Here is a 16,107-nt window from a genome sequence, read left to right as displayed (position 1 = left end):
AAAAATGACTGTGTAAAACTATTTTACACTGACTAACATTACATAACATGTTTTCTCTCTTGACCCATATTTTATTGAGCAAAAAGGTAGTGCAATGTAAAATTTTTTATACTATCATCAAATCATAATCTTTCATGTATAATAATTCAAAAATCACAATAGGTATGAATTTTTAGATTGTTATTGTATAAGTAAATAAATTTATCATATATATTAATATTAATTTGTGATTAGATGATAGAGTATAAAGTTTTTAAACTTTCAATGTGTGTTTAATGGAGATACATTAATCATGCAAAATAGTTTTACATCGTCAACCAATTAGAAATTATTATTGATGTCTACCTTTTCAACAAACTTGTCACATATAGTAATTTGTGATTAAAAAATGATAGTGTAAAACTATTTTACACTAACTAACGTTACATAAAGTGTTTTCTCTATTGACTCATATTTTATTGAGCAAAAAGGTTATGCAATGTAAAAAGTTTTACATTATCATCCAATCACAATATTTCATGTATAATAAATTTGTTAACTTTTGAATAATTATCTTAAAGTAATTCAAACAGTTTATTTGTGATTAAGTGATAGTATAGAATTACTGTACATTGTCAGTCTATACGCATCAAACTCTATTTTGTTTACTCAAATAATATTGAGTTTAACGGTCATGTAATCGCAGGTGTACAACTAACTGTTTTACACCGTGATCCAACCACAAACCACTATTGATCTGACTTTTAAAATAATTATTATAGAAGTCAATAATGTTACCATACATGATGAGTTATAATTAAATGACTTTTTGCACCATAAATGTATAATCATTTTCTTTTCCTCAATAATATTACAATGAGATAATATTATTTTGGGAGTAGAAGGGTTATGGAGGAACAATATAAAAAGTTTTATATAATCCTTCAATCACAATCCATCATATATAATAAGTTTGTTAACTTTTAAAATAATCATCTTAAAATAATTTAAACAAAAAATTATAATTAGATAATGATATAAATTTACCTTATAACATAATTATTAAACTCTTCCATCCCAAAAGAGGGGTGGGTCAAAGCCCATAGGGATACCCCACCGAATCATTCACACATGATTTCCAAAAGATGTTGCATCATCCATCGAAGCCCAGCCCACCTTAAACAAAACGTGTCCTTTCCTTGTGTATGATGGCTGGCGTGTATGTAACTTAACTATGTGTATGACCCTATCTCTCTCCCTCCTTACGACTAATAAATAAATAAATAAATAAATAAATAAATAAATAAATAAATAAATAAAAATAAGCATTGCGGATTTCATTTTCATATGATGATAATAAAGCAGTGAATGATGACTCTTCCTTCATTGTCCTCTCTATTCTTCTTCTTCTTCCCTAACTCTCTCTGCAATAACAACACCATCAACAACCCCTTCAAGCCGGCCTAAACCCCATTACCCAAAACTTTTTCTTTTTTCTTTCCTTCAACACTCTCTATTGGATCATCACATATTCAATTTCATTCTCTTCAAAAATTCCCCTTCAAAAAAATTTAAAATTAAAAAAAAGTGCTCTTTTTGTGAATTTTGAGCCATTTGCCACCGACAGATTTCGATCTTCTCCGTGCCAAAGTTGTAATCTTTTCGAATTTTGGCGAGGTGGGTCGATCTGATTTCGCTCGAATAATTGCGGGTTCGATTTTGATCTGAAAAAGGAAAAGAGAAAAAAAGATTGGGTTATTTCTGATTCAAGATTTTGTCCTTTTTTGAAATGGTCTATTTCCATAGCTCAATCTCTCTCTGCAAGTTCGTTGATCAATCATCTTTCATGGCGAATTCAATTTGTTCTGCGGATTTCGGTTCGAAATCGAGACAAATCAATCACCTTCAGAAGAATCGGAGAACCCCTAGTTCATCATCATCATCATCATCATCATCGAATTCCCTTCAGATTCCACCCTGTGATCGATCTCGATCGGCAATGGTTGATGTTGTGATGTTCATTGCTGTTGTTTGTGCCTGTGGCTTTTTGTTCTTCCCTTATGTAGAGTTTTTGGTGACAAAGTGTTACGAGGTTATTAAGGGTGTTGTGTTTTTGATTAAGGAGGAGGTTTCTGTGGCACCTTGGATCTATATTTCCATAGGGTTGAGTGTTGTGTTTGCTGCATTGGCCACGTGGGCTGTGGTGGCTTGCACCACTAGGAAGTGTGGGAATCCCAGTTGCAAGGGTCTGAGGAAGGCTGCTGAGTTTGACATTCAGTTGGAGACTGAGGATTGTGTGAAGAATTTGGCTTCTGCGTCGTCGAATGTAGCGAAAGATGGTGGTGGTGGAACGAAGAAGGGTCTCTTTGAATTGCCTCGTGATCACCATAGGGAGCTGGAGGCTGAGCTCAAGAAGATGGCACCACCAAATGGAAGGGCTGTGCTCGTGCTCCGGGCGAGGTGTGGATGTTCTGTTGGTAGGTTAGAGGTTCCAGGACCAAGGAAGCATCTTCGAAAGATCAACAAGAAGTAGCAGCAATCCTGTTCGAGCCGAGTAGGACACAGGAGAGGACACCCTTTTGAGTTATTGGATGGAATTAAGGAAAGGGATGGTAATTGGATCAAATAGAAAATTTGTACTTCTTGTCCTATGTTCATTGATCTAGTAGGAAATTAGAATGTCTTTGAATAAGCCCCTTGGCAATAAGTTGTAAGGAACTATGGGCCATACACAGTTTAGTTGGTTATACCTGGAAATATAAAAAAAGAACATTTTTATTTTAATTTACTTTTCAAGTATTCGAGATTTATATATGGTTCTGAAAAATTTCTGCTTTGGGGTTTTGAATTTTACTGTGTCTTATGGTTATTGTTATGTTGTGTTTTTCTGTGATGATAGAATTTAAGTTCTCAGACTTGTTATTAACTGCAGGTTATGATAGTAAGGTTAATGTTCTGATCTTCTGAACATACATCTGAATTTTGTCTGAGTTTATTTAACTTTCAATGTTGAAAATAATTGTTTATAGCTTAAATGTTTTTGTTTTTTGTTACTTGATTCTACTGTTAAACAGTGATGGAAACTTTTTCCTATTTCCATTGCCCTGTTCTTTGATTGTAGGCAGACTCTTCTAGTAGAGGATGTCCGGAATGTTACCTGTGGAAAAGGTTGCTCAAGCTCAAGCATATGACATTTTTTTATACAGGTATATATGAGACCCTTGGTTTTCTGTTTGAATTCTTCTGTCAGAAAGTTGAATGTGCAATGGAGAGAACAATGGGATGATAATTTTGAGGATAATTATTTTCTTTGTATCGATGTCTCCTTTGTTAGTTTGTCGTGTTGTATATCTTATGTATGTATATTGGACTTCTATTTATCCAGTTGCATCTAGAGTCCTGTACTAACTATTCATCTTGTTATTTGTTTGTCTAAGTAGAACAAAACTATTTTGGATCCTGAAATATGACCTATTTTCCCCTTTCCTGCTTCCCCTGTTTGTCCCTATGAAATCCACTTTGTTAAATTTCTATCTGTTAGCATTCCCATTTTAGTTACTGCTGGAACTTGCTCTTGGTTAACTTTCTGTCTATTATTTTGGTATGCTTGATTCTAATTTATTTTTTTACAAGGTGTTCACAAATAAATTTTCACGGTTGCTGTTTGACCACATTTGTTTCCTGCATGCAGATGTGCTGAACCAAGGTTATTGCACAAGTGAATCTTTGATACCATTGATGAGTAACTGGAGGAAGAAAATGCAGTTCTCATATGGAGTAATGACCAGATTTGAACAGCGCGATTAGTAAGATGTTAATTTATAATGCATTGAGCTAGCTATTGATTTCTACATTTTTTCTTTATTGTATTTGAATTTATTTTTTATGATAATCTGAACATACTTGATTTTTCATTGTCAATTTGAATCCTCAGTCTGTCTCACTCACAGAAATCATGACTGCTAAGAAGCCATCATGTCTCATTTGCGATTTTCTAGTCTGTAACCTGGTTGAGTAGAGTTACCTTCTATAGTTGAGTTATATACTTAGTTCTCAATTGCACTGTGTATACTGTATATTTTCTCTGTTCTTTTGCAAATAGGGTAATAGTGATTTTAGTTCCTAAAAACATGCCAAATTTTGGTTTTAGTCTCCGCCTTTTATAACATTAGTTTCAGTCCCTATATTTTTTGAAATACCCAAACTTTAGTCCTTGTATAGGATGAAAAAGTATTAGCTTTAGGGATTTAAGTTTGGGTACTTCAAAAAATACAGGAGCAAAAACTATTGGTTTTAAAGTTGAGGATAAAAACCAAAATTTGGAAATTTTTCAGTCACTAAAAACACTACTATTAAACCTTGCAAATAACTCAAACATTTTTAGGTGGATGAGCCAAAATTCCACAGAGCAAGCTCTAAAAAGATATATTTTTTAGTGCAGAGTGCTCAATCTTTCTTTCATTTAGATAGAAGACAAATCTCCTAGGTTCAACTCATAAATCTCCATCAGCATAAACTCTTTGAGAAATGCTAACAATACACTCTCTCTCTAACTCTTTCCAACTCACTCTTTAATCTTTACTACTGAGTGAAATTTTTGCTGCACTGAATAATGCGTGCAGCGGGAGTGTGGTGGGCCCATAACCCACAGGTCCCAGGATCGAAACCTTGCTCTGATACCACTGATGGGAAAAACACGGATGTGTCTTTACGTACTAATCTCACATGAATTTTTCCCAACAACAAAGAATGTGTTGCTTACATTTATAGAATGCGTAATAGACCTTTTTAGACTTTAGAGCAATTTTTACTTTTAGGTCCATCACAATTCACTCCCCAGTTCAGATTACTCCTTGAAAAAATTAAGCCACCCATGACCTATCCATTTGTAACTGCATTTTGTATGTTCTGGGTGCATTAGACCCAAATAATTCCCCCATATACATATTGGACAGACATTCTGCAGTATGGCACTGTTTGCTGAAATTGATGAATTGAAGTTATCAAGGACGGCCACCAAACCTTATATCAAATTGTTAATTGATTAGGTGTTTCCTAACCTACCATTTGTGGGCTTCTTTCCTACCCTAGTGCTAATCCTTGGCTTTGGAAACTAAAAGGTTTCCGTACCACTACCATAAGGTTGTGACCTTTCATTTTTCTTCAGAGAGAAACTGCCCAAGTTGTAATAGAGGGTCATGGAATCAATGTTTTAGTTATCAGTGATTCAGTATACCAAGCTGACAAGCTCTTTTAACCAACCTCAAAGGATCCTTTTTGTTATACTTTTCTAGAAAGTTTAATTGAATCTATAAACTTTTGCCTTATAATAGTCATCTTTTTTTTTTACTACTGACATAACAAGATAATTATAAAATGATATTTCTAACAAAAACTAACAAACTAACATTTGCCAATTAAAAAAACAAAAACTGTCATAACAAGATAATATTATATCACAAACTAAGGATGGCCCTGAAATTTTTTAATTTTTTCTTGCCCCCTCCCCCCCTTTTGTGCCCCCAAAAGAGGAAATGATATGCTATCTAAATGACTATTATAAACTAATGTAGTGTAAGTAAAACTACATTACAGATAGCTGAAAAAAAAAATCCTTACATTAGGTAATTATGTTCCCTATTCTTGTATAACAGCCGAACAACTTTTAAAGGGTTAGGGAAATGAGCTCAGATAATTATGTCATAATCTCTTTTTAGGTTGCAAAAATGAATGTTGATTGCTTTTCAGATTTCAGTCTCTTTCGTTGTACCTATTAAATGCATGTACCTAATAATGAGGTGATAATTGATAATTCATTCAGCTATAATAACGTTTAACGGGGCAAAATAATATACTCCTTATAGTTTATTTGGTTGTGAAATAATAACAATTTTTGAAAATATGTGAATAGATCTATTATGCTATTAAATCTAATGATGCCACATGGCACTATTGCTTTGTACTCCCTCCAAGAAAGCTTGGTCACGAACATTTTCAATAGGCTTAAATACATTTTATTATTCAAAGTATTTTTTTACTAAAAGCACTATTTAAAATTATGTAAGGACGAAAAACAAAATAAGTACATAAGTACATTTGGGGAGGACTAAAATAAAAACAAAAATATTTAAGGATTGAAAATAAAAAAGTACTAAATTATAGGAACGGAAAATTTATTTAAGTCTTTTGAGTATGATCAAAGCTGTTATGTTTGTGCTTAAATGCCCTTAAGACGTATGAGAAGGTGTGAATAAGATGTGTAGCGTAGAGATCCAAAGAGTATTTTGCATATAAATAAATGGTCACAAATGAACACTAGCAGTTCAATGGTGGCGGTGAAATCAAAGCATAATTTCCATTAATATATATTGGTTAAATTTCTAACCGACGAAGATAGATACAACTGAGAGAAACATCTCCTTTCAACGAGTCAGGAATCTTAAAGTAGGCACAAAAAAAATGCACCAAAATACATATTCATACAATCTTAAAGTACCAAAAATGTGGATTTGAGGTTTTTAGGAAGGAAATTGGCAATAGGATCAAATCTGCTTTTGTAAATAAAGATATTTGATTGACTAAAAAAATCTTGAGACTAAAATTACACACAGACACTATGAAAGTAACTACAATAGAAACGCCCTATTTATTAAAGGTCCTTTTCATAGAAGAAGAAGAGATAAAACAAAGTGTTTTCAAGGAACAGCGATATAAATGCTCTATTTATTATAGGTCTTTACTCTTTATATATAATAAATTAAATAATAATTTTGATACATTTTATGCAAATGCCAATTATCTTACTAACGTGGAGTTCGGTTTCTCTCAACTTTTAAGTATTACCAAATAAATAAAACACGCTTTAAGACCCAACTTAAATTAGTTTAGACCAAAATGGATACATGTGAGATTTAAAAAGGGAAAAGAAAATGAACAGGTCAAATGACTTTTTTAATCTTTTTTTTATAAAAAAAATTCATTTAAATCTTTTATTTTTTTTAAAGATTAATAAAAATCATTTTATTAATTTAAAATCAACACTGTTAACTAGTATTTAGATATCAGTAGCTTTTAGCTGCCACAAAATGAACAGATCATGTGTGCGTCACGGTTGTCAGACTCAGGCAGGAAGCCCAGAGTGTGATGGAACGCTCCAGGGGGCTCACTTTTTCTTCTTTTTAACACTTAGTTTTTACTTTCCCTCTTAATTAGCAAAACTTTCTCTTTTGGATAGTTTTCTTTTGCTCGTTTCATACCTCTTCATCTCAGTTCATGGTTCTCAATCATTGAAGTTCGTAAACACCTATTTGTGGTTCTTGACTTGTTATGCGTTTTGTTCTTGTGCTGTGTTTTTGAATTTGAATGGAGATGTTTAGAGAAAAAAAAATTTTATGTTTTGCGGCTGGTTTTAGTAGCCAATAATCGTATGTTATCAATGATGTTAAATTTATAGTGAGGGAAGGATTAATTTTAACCTTTTAATTAAGTTATTTAGCCTTTTAAATATTGATCCTAATATGTTCGACTTTTTGGGTTTTGGTCCTTTCGTCAAGATATTTATAAGTAAAATACTTACCACTATGCCAAGGTCTATAACTATTTATTAGGATGATGTAACTCTCTCTTCATAAGCTCATCAATAAGCGTGATGGTTAAATTTGACTCTCACTCTGTCTTGGCTTTGTCAAGCATACAACTAACAATATCAATCCTATTTGATTTCTAATCCCAATAGTTTCTATTCATTTGAGGCATTGATCCTTTTTTTTTCCTCAGAAAAAACAAAAGAATTCTTTTTTTTTTTTCCTTTCAAATTAGTAATGTATTGGTTTTAAAGGAGCCAAATTCCAAATAAGTAGAATTTCATAAACCCATATATATGAAAGAATTAAAAACACTCCATGCATAAATCAATTGTAGAGTTATTTTAACTTAATTAATCAACGATTTCAAATTCAAATTTTAAATATGCACCTAAGCTAATTTAAATTTATCACTCATAATAATTTTATCTATAAGTAATTACACAGGATAGTTGTGATTTCTTAAAGTAAATTTAAAACATCAAAGTTCAAATTGAATAAAAAGAGTAGAAACTAATTCTCTGTTTTAACCTAATAATTTGAGTGACCGAAAATATTGTGATATGGTAAGCTATAGAAAATTTTCTTGCAGTAGACCCTCCAATTAAGTTCAACTAATTGACATTGATATTTAATGAGCCCCCATTTTTTTTAGGTGCCCCAATTCAATGTCAACAATTTATATATACCAAACCTACCTATGGCTGGACCATTGATGCAAATTCTTTCCAACGCTCATAATTTTCTTTACAATCATAATCACATGCCACGTTAATTGAGACACTTTCAATAACAATACGAATACCCTCTCTCAAACAAGAAGTAGTTTAAGCTTAATAGTTAATTGAGACACTTTTTTGGGTGATGCTAGGTGCACCAGCATTATTGTTTGTGCATCCAATAATTTTTGATAATTCTAGAATTACTCATGCGTCTTCGTCTTCTTTTTTTAAGTTGTTTTTACTGTTTTGTGGCATTTGCACTTCGCTTTCTGCTCTGTTGGTTTTTGTTGTTGAGTGAGGTGCCACTTGGGTGGAGGTGAAAGTGTTATCGGTGGGTGGTGGTTGTTGCGGTGGTTGGTTTGTAGTTGGAGTGTGACACCCTCTACCCCATACATATATGTACTAATAATAAAATAAATAAGAAATCAAACTTAATTAAAAAATTTTAAAATACATTTAAATGCAAGCCTTTCAAGAGGGTAGAAGGCTCACATTCACCTTTCTAACATCATAATAAAACTTGTTCAAATAATTAATAAATTATTTCGGCTCAAAACAAGGTTGTCCAAGACCTCATACAATTAATATAGCAACTTATATCCTAATATCACATCTCATCACATGATCCAAACAAACAACAGAAGGAGTGAGTTATCACATTCCTAACTAATAGAGAAAAATAAAACAACATATAGGTATAAATATTATATAACAAAATACAATTTACTTGAGCATAACTCACGTTATTTCACCACACGTCTCATTCGTTTTCACAATATTTGCATACTCAATAGTCAAAACACAATATCATCAAATCAATCAATATAGAACAATACACAAGCGTTATGCAGTAGATACACTAAGAATCAATCCTATATGCAATGTGGTACCATGTCAGTGAAAAACCTCGTCGAGCGCCTAGGAGTACATGACAAGACAAACCACACACTAGCAAATCAAGTCACTCTCAGTAGGTAATATTATAGGGAGACCAGTAAGGGTCACAGTGTTTTGCGAGAATGCTCCAACCATATGGGATCAACATAGACTTAAAGGAGCACTCAAACCGGGTGACCCCGAAGGCCTACACTCCGAAGAGTTCTTCATGGCTTCTCCCTCCTGATTCAGGTCCAACCTAGAAAAGATTTTAGCACACAAACTCTATCTATGAACTGTACAAAACACATGACTCCTCAATTGTTCTCAAAATAGTTTTAACTCGTCGTCCTTAAAAGGTCTTAGCATTAACTCACCGCCTTAAAGGGTCTTATAATTAACTCACCGCCTTTAAATGGTCTTATAATTAACTCACCACCCTTTAAGGGTCTTATAATTAACTCACCGTCCTTAAAGGGTCTTAAAGTCGTGTGATTGTACAATTCATAGTTCATAACTCAATGCAAACAACATCACAATCACATACATACTCAATTTATCACATACACTCGATCTCAATCACAATGGTATAATCTCAATTTAACACGTCATCACACTTCATGAATCACATACACTTTACCTATGAACCATGCGATACACACAACTACTCAATTGTTTTCAAAATCATTTTAACTCGTCGGGTTTCTACAGTGGATCCCATCATAATACTCGTCGCCCTTAAAGGGTCTTACAATTGTGTGATTGCACAGTTCATAGCTCACAACTCAATACACATGTATTTCACCATTAATCATAGGTTCAAATTATCACAACATGGGGAGTAAAACCCTTCAAATAATTTCACACAATTATATCAAAATCATGGATCAAAACACAAAAACATTAAGAGCACTCAAGTTTATCAATCAATACTTATCAGAACATCAATTGGTACATAAAACACAATAATATTGTATTTATAATTGTAAAGGAAAAATTATAATTTAATAAACACCCCAAAATAAACTCCAATTTAATCCTCTAAGTATCCCTGTACATGTTCTCACTAATCCCCAATGGTAAATAACTCATTCCTTATCTCTAAGAGGACACACGTGTCTTCCGAAAGCGATAGTGGCATCTTTAGCAATTTTTTGAGATTCCTCAATTTTTTCCTCTGATTGCTCTGATAGGGTTCCTAAACGTTAGAGAGAAGGAGAACAAATTGAAGCCTCTATTTGTATTGTCTTCATGCGATTCCATTATCTCCCTTCATGAATATTATCCCTCCAATCCCAACCGTGTAGGTGTGTGGACATGACTCTCTAACAACATATCAAAATTTCACTATAATCCAACGGTTAACGAGTTCGAGATCGTAGTTTTACCGAAACAGTTATGAGTTTCTGCGGGAAAGGAAAAAGCTACAATGTGAAGGGTATTTCTCTCAGCTCCAACATTATTTCAAATTTCTCAACGGTTACAATTCTCAGATTTGAGTTTCAAACCTTGTCCTTAAATTTCATGACAATCCAACGGTGAATGAGTTCAAGATCGTCATTTTTCTAAGACAAGTTTGGTGGTCTGCAAGAAAAAAAGAGAGTTTTGAGAGGAGAAGGGGAAAAACGAAAATGAGGGAAAGAAGAGGCACCGTCAGTGTGAAAATTGACCTAACTCTATTTATAGCTAGGTTTACTCTATTTATTATTTTATAAAAACAAACTCTATTTTATTCTCTATCAAACAAATAAATAAAATATCTTTTTTATTTTTTCTCAAACCATTATTTTAATTAATAATTATATCTCATTATTTATTTATTTATAAAATCTCATCATTCTCTAAAATTTTATTTACAAAAAATGGGATGTTACACGGAGGTACACCAAGTACGCAAGTTGGTGTTGCTGGTTTCCCTGAGTGAGTTGATCCGTATGTTTAATTTCCACATACGGATCAACTTGATTCGTAAGGTTTATATGGATCAACTTGATCCGTATAATTTATACGAATCAACTTGATCTGTATAAACCATACAGATCAACTTAATCCATATGGTTTATACCGATCAAGTTGATCCATATAAATCTTATGGATCAACTTGATTCGTATGATATACAGATTTTGAAATTTGTAAAAATTGTTTAACGTTTTAATTCTTTTTAATTATAAATATGTTTGTATGTAAATTTGTAAATAAAAATTATTTGTTTATATGTGTATTTGAAATAATTCGTATGTAGATTGATATAAGATTTTTGGTTTTTAATATATATGGTTATGAATTGTAGTGTTTATAAAATGGTATGCAGTAAAAGATTACGGTTAGTTTTGTATGATATTATATGTATAGTGCGGTTAGGTGTTGTATGTTTGTTATGTGGAAATTTTTAATTTGTTATTAAGATGGACAAAGATCAATGGATGTATGACAGTATAATGTCTGAAGAAGTTGATATGAATGATGAAAATGAATAAGAATGTGGTGTGAATGAACAACATGTTAACTGTTTGGATGCGTTTAATACTTCTCACGTAATAATCTTCATTATTGTTATTAAATTGATAAAATGAATGTCCCTTTGAAGACTAAAATTGTGTGGGTTGCGTTGTTGGTGCTTGCTACCCGAGATGATGTTTTGCAGTGAGCTCGATCAGTTGCTCATGAAAATAGATTTGTGGCGGTGATTATGAGGTCAGACACAAACAATAGTATTAGATGAAGGACTTCATTTATGTTAAATTGGTTGTGAGAGGAATGGTCAGTATAAGTCTAGGAAGAAAGATTTTGTTAGAAGAGATACTGGGAGTAGGAAATGTGGGTATCTGTTCTGCCCCTGTACTACTTGTTATTTTGGATGCGAAATCTTATTGGCAAGTGTACCGAGTCGTGCAAGTAATAATAAAACGGTAAGAACCCGAGTATCGAACTCAGGGAACTTGTTTCATTTAGTGAAGCATCATTCAATAAGCAGACATTTGTATAAAAAGACAATGAACATGAATAAAACTATGGTGTTTGCTATTCTAATTACTGATTACAAAAAATATGAGCAAGTGGGTGTTAAAACAGATAATTAAAACCGTTGGGTCCTCCTACTGAGTTACTTGATGCAATTAAAGGTTTTTCTTTATTCAAAGGTGTTCATGTGTTCTATGTTGAGGACAACATTCCCAAACATCGATGTCTCGCATGAATGAGCTAATTCTAATTAAACTTCATTCTTGGATGTCTCGTTGAACTTAGCTTAACCGAACAATATTAGGGTCACAGCATAATAAAACTAAATTATCGCACTCCGTGTCCAGACATACGATAACCTAGCCCGTTCTATCTAGTTCTAAGGATGCAGTACATTTTCCAATGCTAAAGCTCCTAACTTTACATACAAATTGGTGATCAAGCCACAAGCATGCATAGATTAAGCACAAATAGAAACATTGAACACATAAAAACAACTTTAAGTAGATAGGATAAGGATTTACATCAAGTTCTTAGCAGAATTCCCTAACAAGGGGTTTAGCCTTCCATCACAAGGCAACACCTTTCATAAGTAGAAAGTAGGTTTTCAAAGAAAATAACAGATTACACAGTGGTGGGGATGTCTCCTCCACCTCTAGAAACCTAGAAATCAATGTTACACCTAAGATCCTCCTAAAAGCTAAGGTTTTTGCTTCCTTGCTCTGTTTTGCGTCTCTATTCTCTATTCATCACACTCTATCCGCCAAGCTCTCTCTTTTTCTTCATTTCAGGCTTTTAAAAAGGGCTTTTTGTTCTCGAAGGCCGCTTAGGGCCATTTTCGCGCTTAGCACGAGTAAGTGAACTTTGGCCTAGCGAGCCAGGGGCGCTAAGCGCCAGAAGAAACGAACGACTCGCTGGACGAGCTGAGTGTGTGCTTGCGTGGCAGATTCCCTTCAAGATTCCTCTTACTTGCTAAGCGGGCTGATGTCTCACTTAGCGGATGATACTCGTTAAGCGCATGGTCTAGGCTTTGTGAGACACCAACTGTTGCACCTTCCAATTTTTCTCCTTTTTGCCTGAAAATGAAGTGAAATTTGCATTAATTTCATGTGGAAAGTATCTACTAAGCAAAGATTAAACTAAACAAGCAAATATTTATAATCCTACAAAAAGAACCATAAATTGGGAAAAATATATACATTTTGTAAAACTTTTCTATACAAAAGTTAGTCGTAGATGACGACTAACAGTGTCCCTTCAAACTTCGTGGGAAACCAGTGGTTGGAGGGTAAGGTTGGATGGTGAAGTTGATGTGTGGAAGTTATAATCATGAATTGACCAAGTCATTAGTTGGTCATCTGAATTATAGTGATCCTCTCTCCCTAGGGCTCTACCTATAATCCTGCCTAAGACACAACCTAACCCTATAGTTCTAATCATAATCTGTAAATTTTGACACACATGCATTTTTTGGTTGAATTCAATATTTACTATTAAAATAAACATAAACAACTACAAAATTCATAACTACAAATAATATATGACTATTTTTCATTGAAATAAAATAACATCATTTATAACTATTTCATAACACCATATGTGACTACATAATTAAAACACAAAATTCATAAATAAAATAACAACTACATAATTAATATGACTATTTTTCATTGAAATAAAATAAACATAAACAACTACAAAATTCATATATTTACTATTAAAATTTATAACTATTTCATAACACCATGCAATCATACATATTATTTTTTTAAAACACAAACAACACCTATTTTTAAAACAAAACTAACAAATAAACTACCTATTTAAAAACATTTTTCAAAACATAAATACCTATTTTTAATTTTTTATTTGAATTAAAAAATGTCATACGGATCAAGTTGATCCGTATGAGTCATACAGATCAAGTTGATCCGTATGAGTCATACGAATCAATTTTTATATGTCATACAGATCAAGTTGATCCGTATGCGTTATACGGATCATATAACAGTTACAAATCATGTTGATCCGTACGAACGCACAAAAGGAAAAACGAAAACGTAGCCATTAACGGAGACGCGAAGCTTACCTTGACGGTGGAATAGCAAAATGGAGCTGCATGTCCTAAATGCCGACAATGAACCACCCAATGCGCGACAAACAAACCTCCAAGGAAAGGAAATGACGCTGGGAGGAGAAGAAGCTCAAACGGCAGTTCGAAAACAACGAAACGACGCAGGGAAGAGGAAGGTATGGAACGTGTGAACAGTGCTGGGTGTACATGTTTTAAATTTTAAGTGAAGGACATTTTCGCCCATTCACTTAAAATGTTGGGTGCACCTAGCAACACCTCACTTTTTTGTAATGCAAAGAGGTTGAGCCCAAGAAAAAGCACTTGCCTAAAGAGAAAGGCAATGTAATGTGGAGTGATTGGCATGGCATGCATATAGCAAGTGTGGTAGCATTGAAGATCCTAAATGTGTATTTCACCAATTTGAAGAGAAGACAATTGCAATGTGGAATTCCATTTTGGCTGGTTGTGTGCTCTTTGTGATCATAGTGGTGTTAAATGGACCGTGTCACTTATTTTTTTAATTGTGACCATTGTCAGCGTAAGATTGGCTTCATTAGAACATATTCAAAACAAGTTTGTATTTGAATGAACATTTTATCAAGTTGAATGCCAATCTGATATGAGAGAATTTAGTTCAATGTGCATTAAAAATGTAATGCATAATGAATCAAGTCACACCGAAACTCATTTTTAATTAGTTGACAATATATGTCCATTAAACTTATATATATATTAACATGTTACTATGCTTAAACTTTGTGTTTCTATTTTCTCATAAATATTAAATAGGTCTCACATATTTAATGTTTATTAAGATAGAGATAAGCACACTTTTAATATGACTTTGACAAATTTAAATTTTTTTTTATGTTAGATATTTAACTCATCTATGTCCACTTAAATATGATTATTGCATGCGACAAAACTTTTTATAAGTTACACTTTTGCAAAAATATTATATCTTGAAAAGCAATGATTGTTGCATATGGCAACCGTGATCTAGGAGATATGCAGTAGAAATATCAACTGAACAGTAAGTGAGACTTCAAATAAAAATTTGATGGACTTTTTTCACTTTGACTAAGAGATTATTTATATGTGGAATTTTTTTTTTCTTTCATATGTAATTTTTTCTGTAACAAATTAAGCATATAAAAATATTTTTTGTAAGCCTAAAGTTTGAGCTTTTGTTATTTTATCTTTAGCCTGATCTTGGGTGAAAGTGCCTACTAGATGGACCTGTTGCACTGGTAAGAAGTGCTCTTTTCAAAGCAACATTAAACATGTTGGGAGCAATATTGCTGACATGTTGAATGCATGAGAGGATATAAAAGTTGGGAAATTTGCAAATAGATTTTGATAGAGCTATTTTTAAATGAGTGTAAGAGAAACATTTTGTTCAGACAACTGTGAGGAAGGGCTTAAGAATGCTTCCAACTTATATGCCTTAACACCATGACACCCCAAACAGAAGTATGTACCATAAAATGGACAAGTTGGTGGATGAAATATCGAAAGTTATGCTTTCTAATTGTATGAAGAGCAACCACAAATTGTAGTTTTTAGATAAGATAGGAATGTCAATCATGCAGGTTTTGATGATGTTAAAAAGAATTTACTTGATCATGATTGTCATCATCAAAATAGGGGGAGAATGTGAATCATGCAGGTTTTGATGATGTTGAAAAGAATTTACTTGATAATGATTGTTATCATAAAAATGGGGGAGAATGTGAATGTATGAATACATGATTTTGATGATGTCAAAGAATAATCTAACAAGGTTGCGTTCAAGATTACTTCAACAAACATTCAAAGGTTAAACATTGCTTCAAGATTAATACAAGGTTGCTTCAACAAACAAGCATTGCTTCAAGATTAATTCAAGATCAAGCTTTGCCTCAAAACAAA

The 16,107-nt window shown here is 32.9% G+C and overlaps 1 protein-coding gene across 3 annotated transcripts; it reads left to right on the top strand.

Moving 5' to 3' along the window:
• The first annotated feature begins 1,322 nt into the window (after window positions 1-1,322).
• Window positions 1,323-5,706, top strand: LOC100817504 (uncharacterized). Of its 3 annotated transcripts, XM_041012798.1 has the most exons (4): window positions 1,323-2,591; window positions 3,101-3,185; window positions 3,671-3,785; window positions 3,914-5,706. In XM_041012798.1, exon 1 carries the CDS (start codon window positions 1,769-1,771, stop codon window positions 2,510-2,512), a length of 744 nt encoding a protein of 247 aa, XP_040868732.1. In that variant the 5' UTR covers window positions 1,323-1,768; the 3' UTR covers window positions 2,513-2,591; window positions 3,101-3,185; window positions 3,671-3,785; window positions 3,914-5,706. The 3 variants fall into 3 exon arrangements, with proteins under 3 accessions (XP_040868732.1, XP_014627539.1, XP_014627538.1); XM_014772053.3 differs by having other exon boundaries at window positions 3,105-3,185; window positions 3,671-5,706; XM_014772052.3 differs by having other exon boundaries at window positions 3,671-5,706.
• The last annotated feature ends 10,401 nt before the right edge of the window (window positions 5,707-16,107 follow it).

Source organism: Glycine max, chromosome 19 (assembly GCF_000004515.6).
Source record: "Glycine max cultivar Williams 82 chromosome 19, Glycine_max_v4.0, whole genome shotgun sequence".
Taxonomy (NCBI): Eukaryota; Viridiplantae; Streptophyta; class Magnoliopsida; order Fabales; family Fabaceae; genus Glycine; species Glycine max.
Note: the sequence above shows the minus strand (reverse complement) of the source record. Positions and strands in the feature narration are given on the sequence as shown.

Excerpts from the sequence above, each read along its gene's own strand:
- LOC100817504 (XM_014772053.3), top strand. The coding sequence starts at position 1,769 with ATGGTCTATTTCCATAGCTCAATCTCTCTCTGCAAGTTCGTTGATCAA.